At 56.2% G+C, this 21,183-nt stretch overlaps 4 protein-coding genes and 1 non-coding gene across 5 annotated transcripts; 1 reads left to right on the top strand and 4 right to left on the bottom strand.

The window, feature by feature from the left end:
* Positions 1 to 522: 522 nt before the first annotated feature.
* MP_IFM68171_r79 lies at positions 523 to 638 on the bottom strand. Its single transcript, XR_011606026.1, has one exon. It is a non-coding gene; the product is annotated as a 5S ribosomal RNA (ribosomal RNA).
* A 359-nt stretch (positions 639 to 997) lies between these two features.
* On the bottom strand, positions 998 to 2,086 carry MFIFM68171_11240 (uncharacterized protein; the record flags this gene model as incomplete). The annotated part of the gene is made up of 1 exon (XM_071066659.1): positions 998 to 2,086. One exon carries the CDS (start codon positions 2,084 to 2,086, stop codon positions 998 to 1,000), a length of 1,089 nt encoding a protein of 362 aa, XP_070922760.1.
* Positions 2,087 to 3,382: 1,296 nt separating this feature from the next.
* On the bottom strand, positions 3,383 to 4,867 carry UTR2 (putative glycosidase CRH2; the record flags this gene model as incomplete). The annotated part of the gene is made up of 3 exons (XM_071066658.1): positions 3,383 to 4,155; positions 4,232 to 4,669; positions 4,747 to 4,867. 3 exons carry the CDS (start codon positions 4,865 to 4,867, stop codon positions 3,383 to 3,385), a joined length of 1,332 nt encoding a protein of 443 aa, XP_070922759.1.
* Positions 4,868 to 7,641: 2,774 nt separating this feature from the next.
* MFIFM68171_11238 (uncharacterized protein) lies at positions 7,642 to 9,722 on the bottom strand (the record flags this gene model as incomplete). Its single annotated transcript, XM_071066657.1, has 6 exons — positions 7,642 to 7,670; positions 7,741 to 7,858; positions 7,924 to 7,956; positions 8,018 to 8,065; positions 8,116 to 9,031; positions 9,649 to 9,722. 6 exons carry the CDS (start codon positions 9,720 to 9,722, stop codon positions 7,642 to 7,644), a joined length of 1,218 nt encoding a protein of 405 aa, XP_070922758.1.
* A 9,125-nt stretch (positions 9,723 to 18,847) lies between these two features.
* MFIFM68171_11237 (Myb-like domain-containing protein) lies at positions 18,848 to 20,077 on the top strand (the record flags this gene model as incomplete). The annotated part of the gene is made up of 2 exons (XM_071066656.1): positions 18,848 to 18,988; positions 19,058 to 20,077. 2 exons carry the CDS (start codon positions 18,848 to 18,850, stop codon positions 20,075 to 20,077), a joined length of 1,161 nt encoding a protein of 386 aa, XP_070922757.1.
* Positions 20,078 to 21,183: the final 1,106 nt, after the last annotated feature.

The following is a 21,183-nucleotide window of genomic DNA, read 5'->3' as shown; positions in this document are numbered from 1 at the left end:
CCCCATAGGATTGCTCCTACTGAGTTGGGGAAAACGGTCACTGGGAAAAGGGAGTCCTCTGATCAGAGGGGCGCGCTTACTGGGATGGCTCCAGGGGCTGGAACTCGTTGGGGTAGGTACCCATTTTTAATTGCACCAATAAGAAGGACCGTCTCGGCATTGCTCCTGAGACAGGACACACAACTTAGCACTTCTTTTCCACACTCTGGTACAAGCTCAATTGGGGAGGGCTGTCTTCAAATGCAAAGCGGCTTTCCTCTGTTTAGAGAGAGCTCTATCTGCATATGTTGTTTTGACCTTGTCTGGGCTGCAGGAACCTGTGTTTTGAGATGCCCGCCTGGCCTGTCTTGTATATCTGGTCTGTCTCTCTCCCTTGTTTGATGACTATGTGGGTGTAGATGTATATGTCCGTACTATTTCACTACCTGCATTACTGATAGACAAATCAACAGACATAAAAGAAGAGTAGAAAGATAGTAAGGTTTTAAAGAGAGAAAAAGGGAGTGGTGAAGGGTAAAAAAACATACAACACCAGGGATTCGCTGGTCGTCACCGACCCAACTACTAGTCTGGCCCTCACAAGCTTAACTAAGGGAGAGCGGACGGGATCCCGTGCTTTCTTGTGGGTATGGTCGTATGTGGTAGACAGGAGGGAAAATAGCTGTATTTATGGTGCCAGCGTGGCGTTTGTGAGGCGCAACGAGTGAGCAGATATATAAATAAAACCAAAAAAGAAAAAAAAAAATAAAAATAAAAATAAACAAGAATAGGGGCAGGGCGCCGAAGCACAAAGTCAGATCGGGATTCACATGTCCACATCCCAGTTACTACTACTTATTAGAAGACGTATCAAAAGACCTCCGGTGGGCATACATTAAAATTTATCCATTCTATCCGTGGTCAAGCAAACGATTCCGTACCCTCACGGCACCTTCACCGTACCAGCTAATCTACTTTGGCGGTCAAACTGTCAAAAGCACATCGTTTTACGGGGCTATTATACGCCCCCCGTGAGTAAGTTGACAATGAGATTCAGCGCGTCCCGGGTCATCTGGGTCGCCCTAGGCCGATCAAACGTAGCCTCGTCCTCGTCGCAAGGCAGATAGAAGTCCACCCCCGGCGGACAGGGCGCGTCGGGGTCCTCGACGGCCCGCGCGGCGCCGCTGCGCCAGGCCGAGAGCATGCTCGTGCACTCCCACTTTAGCATCCTGTACCGGTCGGTGCGCTCGAGGGCGCGCAGGCGCGCCTTGAAGGCGGGGGTCTGCTCGAGCGCGGCCAGGACCGAGATCTCGTCCTCATGGGCGACCGCAGGCTCGGGCGCCCCGCGCGCCCGGCGCGTCCGGTGCTCCATGAGCGCCAGCCTGACGATCTCGGCGACGCCCCGGTCGAGGTAGCGGAGCCCGCTGGCGACGGCCTGGCGCGCCTGCCCGGCCACCTCCCCGCCGTGCGGGTACCCGTACGGGAGCTCCGGGAAGCACGGGCTCCGCCCCACGCCTCCCAACGAAACGGCCCAGCGCTCGCACGTCCGCCATCCCTCCTCATCGCCCCCCTCATCCCCGTCCTCCCCGGCATGCCACTGCTCCGCCAGCAGCGCGTTCAGCAGCGTCATGTGCGACCGCATGAACTCGGCCAGCGACCGCCCCCGCACGGCGTCCTGGACCGTGTAGCGGCCCTTGAGCGCGTGCCACAGCTTGCACTGGGCGAGGTTCCAGGCGTCGTCGCCGGGCTCGGACAGGGCGGCGACGGTGGCGTCGACCAAGTTGGCGTCCCAGTCCGGGCGGAGGAAGGCCTTGAGCTGGGCGCACGAGGCGAAGGGGACGGCCCGCGGGGCGAGGGTGGAGAAGAACTGCAGGACGCGGTCCGGGTCGCGCGAGATGCGGCGGATCTGCGATGGCGACGGCGCCACCAGCCCGGGCTCCCCGTCCAGCCGCCGCCCGAACGCCTTCCGGACGAGCCTGGACATGGCCCGCCTGCACCCGTCGCAGAGAAAGTTGCCCAGCTCGATGGCCGAGAGCGTGGCGTTGATGTCAAAGAAGACGGTGTCGACCGCCGGGTCGTACGAGCTGGCTTCGGTCTGCTGAGACATGTTTGCGGGCCCCAACTCGTTTTTACCCCGAACTACTAGTACTGATTTTACCTTGATGGAATGATTCCGTGTTAGTGTTGGATTAGCGTTTGACAAGACACCAGATATTTTACCGATTGAACATTCCCATGAGCTTGCTGTGAGTTGTTTATCGGCGCGGACAGTACGATGCTTATATATCTGCGTCGATGAACAACTCGATTGTTTCGGAGGTCGGCTAGTCATTGTTGGATTGTTCACTTCCACTAACGAAAAAAAAAGGGGGTAGTAGGCTCTTTTGTTTTACAACCCCTGAACAAGGGAACCCGGGGTCGCCAACTCCTCCCGGGACAAAGCAGCACCGTCGAGTCGCGAATAGTTCCCATGAGGGGCCCAGGTTGACAGGCCAGAGCCATGAAAGTTGAACCAAAAAAAAAAAGGCTAGTTTGGGGGGGGAAATGCTGCTGAATAGGAGGAAGAGATGTCAGGGAAGTGGGAATGGACGCTTCTTCATCCCAGAAACAGCATGGTTACCGGAGCTGGGTAGCTTGCCGCACGTGGTATTGGAAAGCCAGAGTCAGCGAAAGGGACTCGAATCCTGTGGTGCTAGGGTTGGAAGGGTGGTGTCTTGACCGCCCATGCATAGCTCCTAGCCCGATGTGTTATGGTAAGTGATGCGGTTTACTACGACTCATGGCAATCATCAAGACTTCAAAGCTGCTTTCCTATGCCGCTCATTTGGGTCTTATCTCTAATGTTGTGTCACTACGCACGCCCCTCGGATGCATGCATCATCTTCTCATGTACAAAATGTATGTACAAGCGTCTCGTCCCCTTGCCTCCCCACAAGCGACCCCTTTTGTCAAGGGAGCTTGGGACCGTCACGGAGCCAGACGAAACAAACCCCTCGTCCCATACAGAAGCTCCAGACCTGTCTCATCTCGATAATGTACAAGGAATGGACGGCACATATAGCCATTAAGCTTGGTAACTCCCCAACATGTAATACAATCGAGTCGGGCTCTCCCAATGGTAAAAAGTTTGGCAAGTTGGTATAGAGCGAAGAAAAAGAAAGAAGAAAAAAGACCATTGCCTGGTCATCCCGATGCCACTGCCTCCCACGGTACGCAAGATGGATAAAAAAAAAAAATAAGGAGGTATAGAAGCAGCGCGTATGGTATCGAAACCATACAAGAAGGCAGAAATTAGTTGAGTTTATTCGTACCGCGAGCGCCAGCTATGCAACCCATCGGGGACCTCTCCCAAAGGCGACAAGATCTGCCCGAAAGTCACCCTTTTGCGAGGGTGAGGCGTAGCTTAGAGGAAGAGCAGACCGGCAATGCCAATGATGACGGCAAAGGCACTGGCACCGAGCGTCCGCTCAGCACCACGGACGCCATTGTTGCTGTTGTTGCCACCACCGCCGTCAGTCTGGCCGCAACTCTGGGAGAACTCATTGGGCGAGCAGGCGGGATTGCCATTGCCGCCGGCGTCAGCGCCAGAACTGCCGCCGTTGGATCCGGAACCGCCGCCCGGAACATTTGGGGGAGCGGCGTTACCGCCCGGAATGGCGTGGACACCAGACGAGGTAGACGAGCCGCCAGATGTGCTGTCGCCCCTGTCCATGTCTGTGCCGGTGCCGAGGAGGCTCTTGAGCACGGTCGGCCTGTTGCTGTCGACAACCGTGTCGTTTGTGCCGGCGATGTCGTTGTAGTAGTACGAGACGCCCCTGTTGGTGCCGGGCGGGGTGTTCGTCTTGTAGCATTCAACCGTGACCTCAGCAAACGTGGCGAAGTAGTACCCGTAGTTCTGGATTTCGTCCGAGTTCCAGTCGATCTCGCCGCCGGCCCAGTCGATGGTGCCCTTGGCGTTGGTTGCAAGGCCGCCGGGCCAGATGGAAATCTGGACGCGAGACGGCGTCTGCGGAAACGCCCACTGGTTCGAGGTGGCGTTCCAGGTCTCGGACCTCTTCTTGGTGCGGCCCAACTTGCCGTCGATGAGCCACCTGATCTCGTCGGGCGTCCATTGGATCTCGTACTCGTGGAATTCATTGTACGTGTCAACCACGGTAATGTTGTCAGAATTGTCGTCTTGATACGAGGCAAAAGGTCAGCATCTACGGCGAGACGAACGAGGTTGGGGGGGGAGGGGGAGGGGGATGCTCACAGTTGGGAATACCCTGGAAGTAGTAGTTGGTCTGGGCAGCGTTCAGATCGACGCCGACCCACTCGTAGTCGATTTCATCTTTGACGTCGCTGAACAGGATGAAGGCCGTCACCACACCAGCGCCTCGGGACGTCTTCAGCCTCGCCTTGACATTGCCGTACCACATGTACGTCGTGGTGGCCAGGACGGTGCCGACGGTTCTGGGGGCCATGGTGAGCAACACATTGCCGTCGTAGAGTAGCGGCTCGCCTTGGCCAACCCAGTCAGCTTCGCTGGGGTCGCCCAGGTACTCGCTGATATCCCGATAGCGGTCCAGAGAGTCCATCCTGTACGTCTTGTCCTGGCATACCGGGGCCGGGACGCACGAATCGATCGAGAAGGACATGCGGGGGTCGCAACCACCAAGACAAAACGCGCCCACGCCGCATTGGTTGTACTCTACATGGAGGGGGTCCCGGATGTCAGTGTCTGCCGCTGAAGATAGATGGTTGTGTGGGATATTCGGGGCGACTCACGCGAACAACAGGGAGCCTCCTCGGGACACTTGTTATCCAGAGAGCAGGATGGAGGGTCTTGCGCCAGGACAGTGGTGGCGCCGAGGAGGGCAGCGCCCAAAGGCAGGAGAGGTCGGACCATGATGGTGGAGAGGGTTTGCTTGAGTATGCTAGATGCAGCCCGGGGGATATGGCGCGCAGGGAGAAGGTTCCCGGCGGCGTCGAAGCTGCGGAGAGGGAATCCGGTTTGGTTCGCCTTCCCGGATGCGGCTGCTTGGGCCCTGGCGTTTCGGCGTGCTCGAAACGGAAGACGCGGGCCGACAAGTGCTGGAATGGGGTTCGGCAAAAACGAAGACGTCGGCTCGAAAGCTCCTTTCGTGTTATATAATTAGAGCGATCGTGTTTATCATCCGGAGAGATGCTCCCTTAAAACGAATGGCGGGTCTCCCTCGGCGTGAAAACGAAAGGCACCAATTGGTGAGGACGGAGGGGAATGGGGAGGTAAAAACGAGAGGTCGCTCTCGGCGAGAGTGAGAGTGGGCTCCTTAGCTGTGTGCGAGATGAGGAGAAAAGCTCCAGAGTGAAAGGCGGGACTCGCGACGGCCCAAATCTATTTTAGCTGGGAGCGCACCCTCTCCCGCCGGCCCAGCCTGTCTAGCCTGGCCAGCCTGCCCAGGGGTGGGTGGAGAGACAATTCCAGGGTTGCAGCGAGCGCAGCTTTTTAGCAATCGCTCAAATAACGCTCCCCCTGGCCTTGGTCTCCACCCACCCACTCTCTCCCTCTTCCTGTCATTAGTTGTTTGGTCCTCGTGTTCGTGGGTGCGGTGCAGGTGCCGAGCAAAACGCCAGACCGTTGTGCCCCAGATTTTATACATATACATACGTCCCAGTAGCGTATGCTGACGCGATGGAGCACGCGTTGGACGAGATCGGACCAAAGAAATCTGCCCACTGCGCGCACCACAGTAGTGTGCAGCAGTCCCCTGTTCCGGGCTGTTTGGCTCAATCATGTCTCGGCTTTCCAACTGTCATGAAACCTCACATTCATGGGCCTTTGACAGCTGCAGCACCCAAGTCCCGCCAAGCAAGGAATTCAACATGGCCCCAGATCGAACGTCGGCTTTCCAGCGCCAGCTTGGTTCTGGGCCTTCTTGTCTCTTCCAGAACATGGATGACGACAGCCCCACCAATCGGGCGTGGCACGGCCACTTTCCAGCCCACATTCCCTCTCGTATTCCAAACAATTTGCTGGCATAAATCAGAGAGATACGCCCGACCCTCTCTACTTTACCCTTTTCTCCGCGTTTTTCTGTCCCGTGACTCCTGATGAAAGGCCTCTTTTTTCCTTTCTTTTTTTTTTTCTATTTTTTTTTTTCTTTCCACTCTTTCCACCCCCCCAAACCACCTCCCTCTTTTACAGGCATCTTTCAATCCTCGCCGCCGTGCTGGCCGCTGGTCCGCTTACTGATCCCACCTCGGGTAACGTAGCGTTTGTCGCTAGTCGCACAAGCCAGTTGCAAAGCCCAGCGATCGTAGCACATAGTGTAGATCTCACCCGTCAGTCCGAGGTCCGGATGATGCAAGTAAATCCGCTCCGGCTGCAACCCCCTTGTCGCTGAGCACGCATCTATTAGGACTTGTTACCGTCGGTTGCCGACAAGCTACGTACCGAGATGGAGGTCCGAGAATTAAATATATCCTCTTGATGCTTGCGAATTACACAACAGCTGCTAGATGCTATGCTCATTGCATTTGCCTAGAATTTCCTGTGAAAGCATCTTCGGCTGTGAGAACCATCTCCCTGGATTGTAGTCAAAATAGACCTGGTATCTCAAAGGCCCGGACAGTCATTACTTCGCTTATTCTATCGGACTATCGAGAGTAGAGGTCAACTCTCTTAGCGGTGGTCGGTTCAGCAACAACTAACGCAGATCCTAGTGACTAGCATCCCTACCCGAATCAATACACCTCATCATGCGCCAAGTCATTGCAATGTGCATCGTTCTACATCTTAGAGAGAGAGGAAACCGCGATGTTCTATGCCCGGGAGATAGTACCTTCGGCGAATGTTAACCAGTCTCCACAGCCAGTATCCCACAGTTACTTTAGAAGGCCCCTGCTATCCCTAACTAGGGAAGGGCAAATCCATACCCGGAAAAGAGAACTATACCCGTAGGGCCAAGCCCGGCGGCAATGCTCTCTGGTAGCGATTTCACCCGCCAGTCCAAACCCAGAAGGAAACGACAGTCCCATCATAAACAGGGCAACATCATCTCAGCTCCTAACCAGACACAGACCTTCCCGGAGTCAGCACAGGGTCGGATAAAACGGTGACGCCCAACGTGAACAGAACCAGGTAGAAGTGCAGGTCAATCTCTGTCCGGACGCTTTCCCCCAGCCCATTTGATCGCTGAATAAACCCCATCCGTCGTATTCGAAAGTTCCAAGCAAGAATCATACCAGTAAGGGAAGAAGAAAGAGGAAAAAAAGTATCCGTCCAGGGAAACCAAAGTTAGCGATAAGGACGACTATGAAACCGTAACCAGGCCATGGACCCGCAAAAGAAACGTGCCAGGACGCCGCAATGATCGATGACCATGGATCAATACAATGTTGCTTTTGTTTTCGCGCCAAACGCCTCCCTCAGAAGTGGTCTCACTCATGAGCAAAGGTCTTGTGGCTCGACGCAAATCCTGGCAGGTGAGCGCCGAAGAACTAGCAAGACGGCATCCGATGTCCTCGGTTTGGCTTGCCGTACGGTCTTGATCGATGCTGTGCAAGAGCCCCGGGGTGGAGGCACTTCATGCCGGCAAAGGGATCAACTGGCAAAAAGTGAAAAAAAGAGAAAAGAACGGAACACGGGATGCCTCATACACCAGACAGTCCGAGGCCCGATGGGGAAAGCCTGCGCCACCACTACCGACCCTTCTGTGAGGGGAACAGCTCTAGAGACATACGGTCAGTGTCGATGATCCAACCACAAAGATTAGACGTCAACTCCTAGGAGTTACTTACCAGGAAAATGTTCTTTGGCGTACTGTTCACAGGCTTTCGCTGGCTTGCCGACTTTCTGACCAATCACTTTCCACTTGTTGTTTTCATACTCCTTAATGGCGTTCGCCAAAGCTTGGCTCTGAAGGAAGTAAGTCAGCTCCCGAGCAGCACGAGAAAAACTTGGGGAGGGGGAGTATCAAGTACCTCGTCTTCAGCGAACTCGGCGTAATGCATATCCTGAGGCAAAGTTGTTAGCTCGACGCGGTAAAGGCAAACCCTGGGCTGATGGTCCACTAACCTTGTACCAATGCTTCTTAACACTTCCCTCTGTCCGCGTCGGAAATGTCTGTTTCGGTTAGCCTCACGTCTTCCGCGCCAACTTCAGGCCGCACCCACCTTGGCGATCTCGGCCCAGCTGTTGCCGGCATCACGCATTTGCTTCAACCGAAGCTCCTCAGCCGGCGTCCAGGGGGTATTTGTCCGACTCTTCTTTGCGGGCGGCGGAGCCGGTGCAGTGTTGGCGTCATCGCCGGGGACAACTTGGGCAGAAGCAGCCGACGCTTGAACCGGGGCGGGAGCGGCAGCGGGCGCCGGCACAGATTGCGGCTGGGGTTGCTGAGGATGGTGTGACTGCTGGGGATGATGCTGTGGGTGTTGTGGGTGTTGCGGGTGCTGCGGGTGCTGCGGGTGCTGCGGGTGCTGTGGATGATGAGGCTGTGGTTGTTGTTGCTGCTGTTGCTGCGGTTGTACAACCTGCTGGGGAGCGATGGGAGCAGCCTGGGCAGCTTGGGGGGGTTGCTGTTGTTGTTGTTGCTGCTGCTGCTGCTGCTGTTGCTGCTGAGTGGGAGGGGGGGCTGGAATATGCTGGGGAGCATGTTGAGGGGGGTGTTGCGGCGCGTGCTGAGGGGCGTGCTGAGGGGCATGCTGAGGAGCATGCTGAGGAGCATGCTGGGGTGTATGGGTAGGGCCGTGCTGGGCATGCTGGGAAGCGTGTTGGGGAGTGTGTTGCGGCGCGTGCTGAGGAGCATGGGCCGGCGGATGGGCGCCGGGGGCAGGCCGCTTCCGTCTCGGGGGGGCTTGGGCTGGGGCCGGTGTCTGCTGCTGGGGCGGTGTAGCCTGCGGCTGTTGACCGTGAGCCATGGGCTGCTGGGCCGGCTGGGCAGCATGGTGTTGGGTGTGCTGTGAGTGCTGCTGCTGGTGCGGGTGCTGTGGCTGCGCCGGCTGTGGCGCCTGTGTGGGGTACGCTCGATAATCCACAGGCTGGTCACGCCGGGTCATGTCGGGCTGCTGCTGAGCAGCATACGGGGGCTGACTGTACCAAGCGGCATGGTTAGCAAACGCGCTCGACTGCTGTTGATGCTGTTGCTGCGGCTGCAACGGCTGCTGGTGTTGCAATGATGACATGGACGTTGTCTGCATCGAACGCCATGATTGAACGTCGTTCGCCGTCCGCTGCTTCTTCATCACAGATGCGGCGGAAGACCGCGTCGGGGACGGCCTGGGGCACGAAGCGCCAGGTTGGACCACGGCGGCAGGGCGACCGCGACAGCGGCGGCGACAAAAAAAGACGCGACGTCAGGAGGGGAAAATAAAAAGAGAGGAAAAAAAAAAAAAAAGAAAAAGAAAAAAAGCGGTAGACAAGACGCAAGGCCGACCGAGGGAACGGGACGAAATGGGATTCTTCTGCTTGATGTTTTCCAGCGTCTCCCACGTGCGTGTGTCGGTCGGGTGCTCCGTGGTCTAGTACTTTGCTCCAACTGTTTGCAGAACAAGGCCCAGGAGGGGGAAGTAACTACATGGGGTACAAGAACGGGGGGCGGGGATGGTTTGGGACCTCTGCGTGCGGGTGCCCTTGAGATGGCGGAGGGGGATGGTGTCTCGAGGCCAGCAGCGAGATACCGAAAAGGTACAAGGAGACAAGGTACATACTGGAGGTCATTGGAGTGCCCGGTGGAGTTGGAGTAGAGGTACTCGGGCACAGGCGTAATTGTCCACTGATGCATGGTCTAGAGATGCGCCCAAAAAAAGGCACTGTCAGCGACGCTGCCCTTGACGAGGAAAATTTGGTGTCGAGCAAAGATGCGATGGAAAAAGAGAAACCAGAGGAGCGATAGCTGCGGCATTGTTGCTACCAATGCTGGCATTAGGCCTTGCACCGCGCCGACTAGCCCATCATCGACATTTTCATTTAGCGTGGCGATTGAAGTTTGGTACAGCCACGGACCAGCTTGGCCGCATTTGTGAGCGGTTTTGCTGCTCGCAACAAAGCAGCGCGGCCAGGATGGCTGCGTGTCCGGTGCAGCACGCGTCAAAGTGTCGCAAAAGAAATTTGGCGATTCGAGACTCGAGGCGAGGCCATCGAGACATGGTGATGCAAAGTGGAAGCAGTACTTACGGGCGAGCCAAGTCAAGGCCGGAGCTGCATAAATCCCAAACGATGGATTGAATCTCGGGTTCAGGTTGTTGGAGTTGAGGGAGTACTCGCAAGTGACTAGCAGTGCAAGGACTCGGGACACCGCTCAGGAATGCGGGCAGAAGTACCTTGGACCGGTGGAAATGTCGGGAATGGGGGGCTGGGGGGTGGAGAGAAGGATTCTGTGACCTCAGTGCGCGTGGTGCGAGCTTGGGGTGGATCGGGTTTTGTGGGAAGCGCGAGTTCTCTGGCTGATGAAGCGGGAGTCGGCTGCCGGGAAGAAATGGCTTTTGTGGTCTTGGCTGGAGCCCAAGCCACCTTACCCACCTCGCAGCCGCCAACATCTTACTTCTCGGGCCGTTGGCTGTCCTGCCGGACCGCCGAGTCAACGGGCTGAGGAGTACAGCATGGGGAGAAGCCAATCAGCGAGCGATACGGCCCCCGGGGTCGCGTTTGGCGGCTGACTGTGATGGCGCAGCCTTTTGAGCACGAGTGACTGCGCACTTTGCTTCTGGCGGCGCGGTGACGCTGATGTCGGAGCCGATGCAACAGAGTCGCTGACAGCTTCACTGGCTCAAAAGCGGCGCTAGTAAATAGCGTTTGTGCTTGCCTCTGCAGAGATTGGACGGCAGCAATCACGGATCCTGGCGGGGAGGCGTCATGCGTGCGCGTACCTCTCCAATAGCAATCGGCCTCTTGCAGATGACGGTAATTGTTCTCGGCGCGAATCGTCCAAGATGAACTCAAATACTACTATAATACGGGAAGAAAATCTAGTTTGTCGGGGGATGCTTCCCTGGGCTGGAAAGCAAGGATCATGTACTTTTGATGAAGTAGCATCAAAGTCATCAAGCTATCGGCCAACGTTGGCGTTATCCCAGGATCGGGAAGGAATGAGAGGGTGGGGAGGCTGTCGGGAGCACAGACCACCTCCCCTCCCCGGCAATCAAGGCCCGCTGGCGGCAACTTTTTCTTCACAACGGTTCAGGTTTTTCTCATGCTTCGCCCTCTTTCTCTCTCTTTGTGGAGGACGGGGTCCGACCAAAGTTCCTATCTGCTTTAGAATCCTGATACGGTGTCGCATGCCGATTCTTCTCGCTCTTGCCTCTCCTCGAGTATCATGACGGTGTACATCGTTTCGAAGTACCGATAGAGCGGGGCCTTCGCAGAGGATGTACAGTACCTTATAGTCCCATGTACTGTACCTCGCTAATGTATCTTCCCCGCAGTGAAGCGCTAACGCAGGAAAATGCTGATTTTTGGGTCCCATCACTCTCACACGCAACCCATTCTCGTGACATGCAATCACCATGGATAGCACATTCATGCTTCGGAGCCAGTTAACACTCCACAGGTTGAGTTCGTCTACTGTGCCCATCATGAAGATATGGATTGCAAGTTTGCAACCACGGTGAGGATGAGAATAGTCTGCTTTGTCCCTCCAAGCTCAGGTACCACTCCGGCAGCGCGGCCTGCTGCATGCACCGCCGGTAAATTCTTAGCTGATGCGTGTTGGTGGCAGAGTATATGCGAGGCCCAACAGGCAGGGGACCGAGGCATCAACAGTTAACACTTAGCATACCCTCGGCTTCTGCAGTGGGGTTTACTGCGCTTGGCGGCACAGCTCTGCTTAGGGTTGGTCGCTGGCCATTGCACTGCTGTCACAGAGGGCGCACCGTGATACAGGAATTCATCCATAGCACAACCGATCACGGCAATTGCATGTGATGGACTTGGCTCTGTCTTCACCCCAAGATTCAACACCCAAGTAATGGAGTTACATCTTCCAAAGTGGCCCAGCTTCAAGCTTATAGGTCCTGCTTCTATGTGCCGTTGGTACATGAATGTACAGTACTGTACATTACCTCTGCGCCGCCCCACATTTGGCTGTCAACGAACGTGACGCGCGCTGAGCTCTTGAAGCTGCGTTCGACTGGCTCGGTGACTCGGTTATTCCCGGCGCTCAGCTGCGAAAACCAACACTACACATGCTCCGATAAAAGCCACAGGCCGAAGGTTCCAGTTCGCAGATGTCAGTTAGAAACGATCCTTCTCATTTCCTCCGTGGCCACTATTCAATCGTAGGGACGATAGCGAACATCCTTGGGCCCGGATTTGGATGATGGAGGCAGATCTATCTGCAGCTCGCTCAAAGTGGCCGCGGCGACACCTCGACTCCGGTGCGCGAGACAAGACATCGCCGGATTCGAAAATGCCGCTCCTTAGTCCCCAGCCAAGCCACTACCGGGTGCGTCGGTAGGCCGAGCGCGGGCGTTCGTCCGAAGCAGGACCAGCGTCTGTGTCCAAGATCCGCTCGGACTGGGAATGGGCTCATCCGTCGCATCCAATTTCCATCAGGCTTCTTGCTTAACATCGGCTATCTGGCGACAACCGATTGTGAGCGATCCGGGGGTTTGCTGCCGCCAAATCTTACCAAAAAGATGAGATCCTGGCGGTCACAATCCCGGGCAAGATTGTAATTGCAGGGTTTGTGAGTGCAAAGAAACTCGATCCTCGATCCTCGCTCGATCCTTGATCCTCATCCTCTATTTCCGATCACCGAATTACCGCTCTCCTCGAATGAAGCCAATACACATGCTGCTTCGCGGCTCGACCTCGGCCCATTGAACAAACCGAGTTTGGTGTTTCCTGATCTGCGAGCTCGGATTCAACGACAACACAAACACCAAACAACGGGAGCGAGCCGTCTCGACAAAACCAGGTTTACGACGCCGTTTCCTTGGGCGGTGAACGATCTGCTGAAGAACAAAACAACAAAAGGCAGTTTGCGACTGCCTGGCAGACCCATCTCGACGTAAGGGACCATAGCACAGCGGGCACTTTTACTACAGCGAATGCAGACACAAATGACACGGCTTACATGGATGATAATCGTCCGCTAACAATGAATCTCGCGTGCTCCAGAGGATTTCCGCCAACCCCCCCCCCCCCCCCCCCCCCCAAAAAAAAAAAAAAAAAAAAAAAAAAAATATTGGCTCAGGTGTCAACTAGTGCGAGAGTCTGTTCTTGCGCCCACGATGGGATGATCCCCGGGCCGCAGATGGGATTAAGTGATGGTCACCGCCTAACAACCCGCTGGCGCCGCATCCCAAGACAAACAGGGCCTCGGATGTGCTTGAGAATTTCTTGCTCTCTCCACCGTGTGCTCAAGCCGACCGGAACACGCCAGTAACCGCTTGGGTGCACATCACACAGAAACCTGGCGTGTCCTCTGGAGCAGCTGGCTTTGGCGGGAGGGGAAGGTTGCTGAAACAACCCAAGTTCCAGCTTTGTCAACGTCGGGTTTGAGACGGTCGCGGCTCTGCACATAAGATGGTGTGGTCTGTGTCTGTGTGTCCTGTGGTAGGCTCGCCCGGGTCTTGGGACAGGTGGGACTCGCTTATCGAATCGGAACATGACCCCTGTCCTGGACCTTCCCCGGATCTGAGAATCTGGACCCCTGATCCTTCCCCCCTTCCCATTCTTGGCAACTTCCCGCTTCCACATCTGGGTTTGGATCGGTGATGATGCCATCCGAAAATACGTACAGAAAGTAAAGCAAGACGGAAAGGCAGTCGAGTGCTGTCCTTGCCTTGCCAATAATTCCATGACAAAGTACGTGTAGACACTGTAATGGACTGGAATGTGGGTTTCGGTGCACGGTTGCGCACCAACTGCGTCTACACGCACCTCGGTGAATACTCCACACGAATCTTCCTACCGCACCATGCCATCATCAGATGGAACATTCGTGGCGATCGTGACCTAGTCTAAACAGGAATGAACTGAATCCCATGGTGCGCGCTTTATGCAACGTCGACCAGAACCGCTAATGACGTGTTCATCATCTCGTATCCTGTTCCATTTCTTGTTCCCACCCGTCCCTGCTCACGGACATCCGCTGTCTGAGTTCTTCTAGAAGGCGTCTGAACCATTCCACAGCGGTGAAAGGATGGCCTCTCTTGTACGGTGACAATGGTTGAGACGGGTTTGGTCTGGCCGATCGTGGTGATCTGGCTTTCTTTGACTCCTCGGCATCTGCGGACGGCAAGTGTGGTGACCACAACATGTCCCCATAAACCTATCTGCGGCAAGGACAGGGATGGCCTCTCGCCGGGAGCTGCCTTACCCACTAAACGCATTGTCCTTACGTGCGTGTAAGCCACTGCCGAGATGACATTTTTGGTGGGCATGCTGTTGATGCAACACCAAAGCGGAGGTACATACAACCTCAAGAATCTTACGCGGTGCGTGCGCTCAAGGCCCTGAGGCACCCATTGGGTCAAGATACGACCCACTTCTTGCAGGAATGTTGTCCATTACTGTACGCAACTTGATTGACCACGGGGTCGCGGAAGTCGCGTTGCCCGCATGTAGCTGTTAGAAACGGGGAATAGCGAGGAAGTTTGTTGCAAGGATATGCAACTCGGCAGAGGGCCGCGGCAGTCGGCGACGACGCGAATCATCACTCTCATCAGCCAGTTCGCGGGTAAAGGATCCACAAAATCAGAGAAAGAGGAGCCAGATGGCGCCAACGCGGGCAAACAACACGGTTAGGCAAACGCACTAAGATGGAGGAGAGTCAACAAACTGTCGGGACGTGACGGGTTAGTACGCACCAGATGTTGTTGGTGCGTAGCGGATGTCCAAGCCGCCTAGGTGATCGAGATCGGACGACCAAGACGAAACGAGCAGTCGCCCGGATGTCTGGGCACATCTACATGACGGCCATTGCGAGAGAAGGCGCGTAGAACAAGCAAAGAATAACTCAATCATAAAATTGGCACAGGATCTGCCGCGAATGCGGCCATCGGCGAGGCCGAGTACCCGGCTCGTGGTTTCTCCAACCACCCTTGACAACCGGGAAGAAGAGCCATGTCGGTTTCCTCCCACAGAGAAATGATGAACTGAGAGTACCAGAAACCTGCATGCAGTGGGAGCAAAGCAAACCCCGTTCTCGAAGTCGGTGAGTGTCATGTCGAAGATCACCAGCGCTCAGTCCAGAGATCACAATCATGCTGGCGCGAATTCCTTCCTGCTACGACCCCTGATGCTCCACGGAAAGATCTTCCTCAGTCAAAGCGCGCAAGGGAAGCGCGGAAGTGATCTTGTTCAGATGATGACCCGAAAGCAAGAGGACGATCCTATGACAGTCGTCTAGAAGCCTTCTCCAGAGACGGGGGACGAGGGACGGGTTTTCCGGGAATGGCTGTTCCTCAGCGTCAAACTGGATCAGTCTCCATACCGGCGGCAGACTCGAGAGAGGCTTTTACTTTAGGGAAGCTCCTGTTAGGTTAGGTTTACGAGACGATTGACTCACCCTACATTCCGTAATCAGGGCTGGTTGCATTGCCGAAGTCGCATTCATCGCTAGGCGAATCCCAGTGACTACAAATCCTCACCGTCGGGTTGTGCGTGCCCGAACGTTGGCGCTCTGTGGGGTATCGTTAACCGCCGTGCTGTCGCAGCTTGTGGTCGAGTTGGCGCCACTTCGAGCCATTACGCGCCCTGAGACGGAAGGATTGGAGAGGACCTACACAGAGGGCTAAAAAAAAAAAAAAAAAAAAAAAAAAAAAAAAAAAAAAAAAAATTATTGAATGGGCCAGGCAGTTATTGAAACTGTAGTCCAGCCCGGGGATTCCTCTCCGGATCCGGGGAGACTGTTTTTGGAGCCAGCAAAGGTATCTCGAGACGAAGACGGGAGGAGAAACGGCTGAAGTTTTCCCGCCGTTTCTGATCGCTGTTTGGAGGTTTGCGCGGGAGCCGTCCTGCACCCATGATTCCCGTCTCTGTCGGACCCTTTCCCCAGGCCGTTTGGAGGAATTGATCCTATTCTTGGTGGATCGGACGGGGCAAATCTCCAAACCAAACAGATGCGGCGTCGGTGGAGGTGTAAAGTCCTGGGCTCGAGGTCCCCGGCTTCGCTGCCTCTTCAACAACCAGTTCCGACAATCAGGATTTCCGTTCTCTGGCGGACTGTCCAGCTGCGGGCTAGCGGTCGAAGATAAGGTTTGGTTGCATCAGCCTGGCGGGCCGGACGTCTTGCTCAATTGGAAAATGTTTCGACAATTGTTTGCTGGGCCGGCGACGGTAGGCCGGGGCCCCATCTCGATGGCTGCCCGGCGGGGACAGTGGCGAGATGCCCCATTGTGGTCGTGTTGTGGTCCTGCTGCGGCACAGCACTGCTCAGCGGTTGCGGTTGCGGGGCGGTCTGGCCTGTGTGGGGAGGCCCAATTCGGCAAGGCCTGACACACGGCTGAGATTGCGCCAACGGCTTAGCGAGTTTTAAGGATTCCTCACCCAGGGCCGGAACTGATCGGAGCCCTGCAGCAGGGGCAGCGCTGGCGCATGCTCCCTGCAATAGCAGTCTCGCATTATGGGAACATTTCCCAGATCGCATGCTGTCACTGCCACCACCCCGATCGATCGGAAACTCAGGAATGCGACGGGTCCGCGATGGTCCAGTTTTGGACTTCAACGGCAGCGTCCTGCGCGCGTTCTCTTCGGACTTGGGATGCACGCCCCAGGGAGGCCGTGGTGCGACATGCCCAACTCCTCCGGCTCGTTGCCCTGTTGTGCCCCTGAAGGTGCGCCCCTCTCGCCGTGTGCGTGGCCACTGGAGGAGCTCGTTGAACCGCCGGCCACCCCAGAGCGGCCGTCACTCTCTGCAGCAGAGTGCCAGGTCTCTGGGGCGGGCCGAGAGTTTGTGCAGACGCAGAGGGTCCTGGTGATGCTGTCGGTCTCGACGATTGGGTGGAAACAACACCGCGTTTCGACTGCGGACACTGTCAAACCAAACGAACGGATTGGGAACTCGACAGTGGGCCGCGATGCGCTGTTGCTTGGTGAAGGAATGCAAGCGCGGGGTAGCAGGGCCCCTTGCAAGAGCCTCAGAGGAGGCGCACCAGGATGCTGCAGCCAATGACAGCCGGCCTGCAGGGATCAGGCCAGTTTTGTGACACTCGGAGCGAGAACGACCAGCGACAAGACACCCGTGTCAAACGTCAGACACAGACCTCCTGTCCAAAAAAAAAAAAAAAAAAAAAAAAAAAAAAAGGGTACTTTCGAACTACCCTCATGCGACCCCTCTCCGGTTGCATTCCGCGCCCACGGCCCGCGATGCACCAGACCCGGCAAGCCGTAGTTCGAAGTCGCTCGATAGTCCCCTCTCGTCAGCCCCTCGATCCGGCGAATCCCCTCCAGTCTCTGGCCAACGCCCGATGGGCCCCAAGGCGGCAAACATCTCGCCCGACCCGGCGCACTCCTCGGATATGTTGAACAATCCCATCGCTTGCCCGAATCGGGTTCTGTGCAGCACACCCAGGGACGAACGGCGAGGGGGGACGACAGCGGATGCGCCTCTCCCCGCCGGCCCTCTGGATGCCCATGCCCTGGCCCAACCCAAGTCTGTGGGTTCCGTCTCCAAGTCGGCGCTTCGAGATACCAGACAAAACGTAAACGGGCAGGTGCAGGCTGCGGCTTGCGGACCGCTGATGCAGCGGGTGCAAGACCACCCAAGTGTCTCCACAGCCGTGGGTGTCCCGTTTTGTTTTTCTTCTGCCGCTTCTGGGCTCATGACTTATGCCAGACCCGTCATCTGGAGTTGTGCTGTCTTGGCTGTTGAGATGGTCCTTGGTTCCCGTGGCTCGATACATGCATGTCCGTTTCCCGCAGGTCCAGAACTCCCCTGATGGGACGGGGGTTGCGGGTTTCTGCTCCTCTCCGATTCATAACAACGGCCAAATACGACTGCGCGCGAGTGCGCGCAGATCAGTCCAGCATCATGCTTCTTGGGTTTCCCCAGGTCCGCCTCTCCATTATTTTCCTCGGCAGCGGCCCCAGTGCCTGCTTGCCTGAGTTGACGGGCCACATCCCGAGGACCCATGGCCGTTGACACCCCTGCGCGGTTATCCCCTACGGTGTAACCATCATCCTGGCCACCCTCCCCCCTCCCCCCAAAGCGTCTCCACATAGGTCTGTAACAGGCCTCAGAGCTTGTGGTGTGGCTGCACCCCGGTCAGCCTGCCGGGAATGGGACGAGCCTCCAGCCGGACGTCATGCAACAAATAGTGAGCATTATTATTATTCATTACCTTTCCCCTCTCCCCCACCTTGGGCCTTTTCGCCTCTTCTTCTTTTCTTATCTTCGTTACCCACTAAGGGCTACTTGTGGATATCTCATTCAGCCATCACTACGCTGTTGCGTGTGTGTCCCTTTCTTTTTCTTATTTCTCTTCTCGCAGCTAACATTGTCACTCTTTCGTTTTACCCAACTAGTTTGGCTGCCTACATTCATTTCTGGAGAGAGATAATTTCCATTCTAGGACGGTATAATCTGGTTTATTATACTTCTTCCCTTCGCACAGCCGAACTTTTGTCGATTCGTTTCTTGCGTATTTTGGTTCGTTGTTCGACGACCGGTCACTCGCTTCCCTTCAGCAAACGCTCAGGAGCAGCTCTGCCCCCGCCAGCACCCTTGAAGGGCTGTCAACTCCCGAGTTTCCGATCTCTTGCACGATCAAATACCGAAACGAACAGACTTCGATTCTTGAAGCAGCTAGCTCTGCCCTTTAGTTTTACGCACTACGTAACCTTTTTTGCACAACCTTTCGATTCTTGGGACATACCGCCTGGTAGGACAGCTGGACTGGACAGCAGCACTTTCGTGGCAAGTTGAGCAGTCGGGAAACAGAGACGCCTGGAAACCGGGCCACCATGTCTCCCGCTATGCAGATGACGCCGCAGCCCCTACCATACACGCCCACATCGGACGCCATGGACCGCCACGAATATGGTGTCACGAAGAACAGGAAGGCAACTTCGACTGGAGGAGGGCGGGCATGGAGTGAAGATGAGGTAGGGATATCTATGATCCATCTTTGGCAGATGCAACGGAATGTGAGTATTGACGGTCATGATTTCCAGGAAATCTACCTCCTCCAGACACGTCTTCAGAAAATGCCGTATAAGCATATCGCCGCGCATCTGAAGAAGACCGAGCTTGCATGTCGCCTACATTATCACCAGCTCAGCCACGGTAGCAACCGCCGCAAGCGCACGACTTCCATGTCATCCGGGTCCTCGAACAGCGGGCACTCGCCAATTCTCCAGGCCACGATACCCTCGCCGATTCACGAGCACGGTGACGCGCCGAGTCGGTCTGTCTCACCCCTTGGATCCGCGGGGTCGTATGGCTCGGCAAGTCCCGGTGGCATCCAGCTCCCCAGTATCATGTCAGCAACCGCTTCCACCAACACATCACCACGCCTGCCGACGATCCTGCCCAAGCCGACGTCGATGACTCTTGCTTTGGCCTCGATTGGTGCCTCGGGCTCAACCGGTACCGCTTCTCCAACAGCGTCCCGTGGCTACCCTACGCCTCTTCACGAGTCTCATCCCCATAGCGCGACATTGATGACGTCGGCGGCTCTCCGCGGTTCCATGACACCCACCAATGCCGCGACGTCACACTCGGCGCATGGCCCGGACGGCGGCCCGCACCACCATGGCCCTGGCCCGCTCCGCCTAGACTGCTCTGCGCTCCCGCCACCGCCGTCGTCCGGGGGCTTTCAAGCCCCTCCCGCCCCTAGCCACCCCGTCGACATGGGGCGCCTCACTGCCGTCTACAATGCCCATCGCGCATCCTTTTGGGCCGCGGTCGCCGCCGACTATGGTGCCGGCGCAAATCCACTCGTGCTAGAACAGGCATGGCGGGGAACCGGCACGAGCCCGACCACCAACCTCGGCATCGCAGCGCAGACTCCCATTACTCCCATTGGGAGCCCCGACGACCACGTCTACGGCGTCCAGGGCAAGCCGGACAAGACGAGGATCAGCGCTATCCTGGGGATCGACGCGAACCCGAGGAGCCCGAGGGAGAGGGAGATGGTGAGGCGCATGGAGGAGGAAAAATGCTCGGTCGGGGTCGGCGTCGTTGGCGCTTGACCGTGCTTTGCTGGCGAGCGGTGGCAGTGGCTTCTGACTGGTGCTGAAAAGAAGCGTCTCTCGCTTACGTCTTCTCTTCTCTTCTGACAATCCTTTTGGGGTGTCGATTTTTGCAGCCGGCTTGGCGCGGTATTTGGTTCGGATGGCCGGTGGAACGTGCAGATCCCCGGTGATGGTGGAATGATCAGAGGGGAAGGAGGAGGAGGAGTCAAATTTCCTATCTCTTTGATGTTGTTGATGCTTTTACGTGTTTTGTTGTGTTTCACTTCGAACTTTGTCGTATGCAGCTTGAGCCTTGTTGTTAACCTACCCCTTGTTGCTTTTGGTTGGTTGGTGGGATGGATGGGTGGATGGGTGGATGGATGTATGGATGAATGCATGGACGAATGCATGGATGGATGGATGCGCCGGAATCAGACGATGGATGAGTGACGACACCTACACCCAGCAATGACGAATTGCACGAACACGTTGGAACTCAGATGCGCACTGTTACCCTCTCTTCAATCGCAAAGACAAGTCACTTGGTTTTCCAGCAATGACGGAGAGCTGCAGGGTCCTGCCCACCCGAGTTGCTTTCGCTTTATTCCCGGGAGTTGGGGGGACGAGCCGAGGGTTGGGAAAGACACGGCGCGGACGGGACGAGCTGCTATCGGCGCGGATGTGGTGTACGATAGTTGGTCGAGTAGATAGGCGATGGGGGAAAAGAGGGAAATCGCAGGTCTTGAGATTCGTATGCGTTTCTGCTGTTCTGCTGTTCTGCTGTGACTCGAGATTGTACTGTACAGCCGGTGCTATCCGCAGCTCCTGCATGCCCCCCCAGGGGGGCAGGGCCAAGCTGCCTGTAAAAGACCTGTACTACTAGTACCACCCATTATTACATATCATATAGTCGGGCCGCTGCATTTCGGCTGCATACCACTTCGGGCCTGCTGCTGATCGAGACGGGGTACCTTTCTCTTTGGTCTCGTCAGCTCCGACCCCCCTTTTCTAAGCCAACGCAGAATTCAGATCTTCCTATCTCCGGTTCTAGTCTAGCTTGAGGGTTCCTTCTGCCAGATCAGACTATAAGCTGTGATATATTTGCCAGCAACGGTCCAGGTACC

The sequence above is a fragment of the Madurella fahalii genome (genome assembly GCF_045866475.1).
Source record: "Madurella fahalii IFM 68171 DNA, scaffold_6, whole genome shotgun sequence".
NCBI lineage: Eukaryota > Fungi > Ascomycota > Sordariomycetes > Sordariales > Madurella > Madurella fahalii.
The sequence above is the reverse complement of the archived record's forward strand: the minus strand, read 5'-3'. Positions and strand labels throughout refer to the sequence as shown.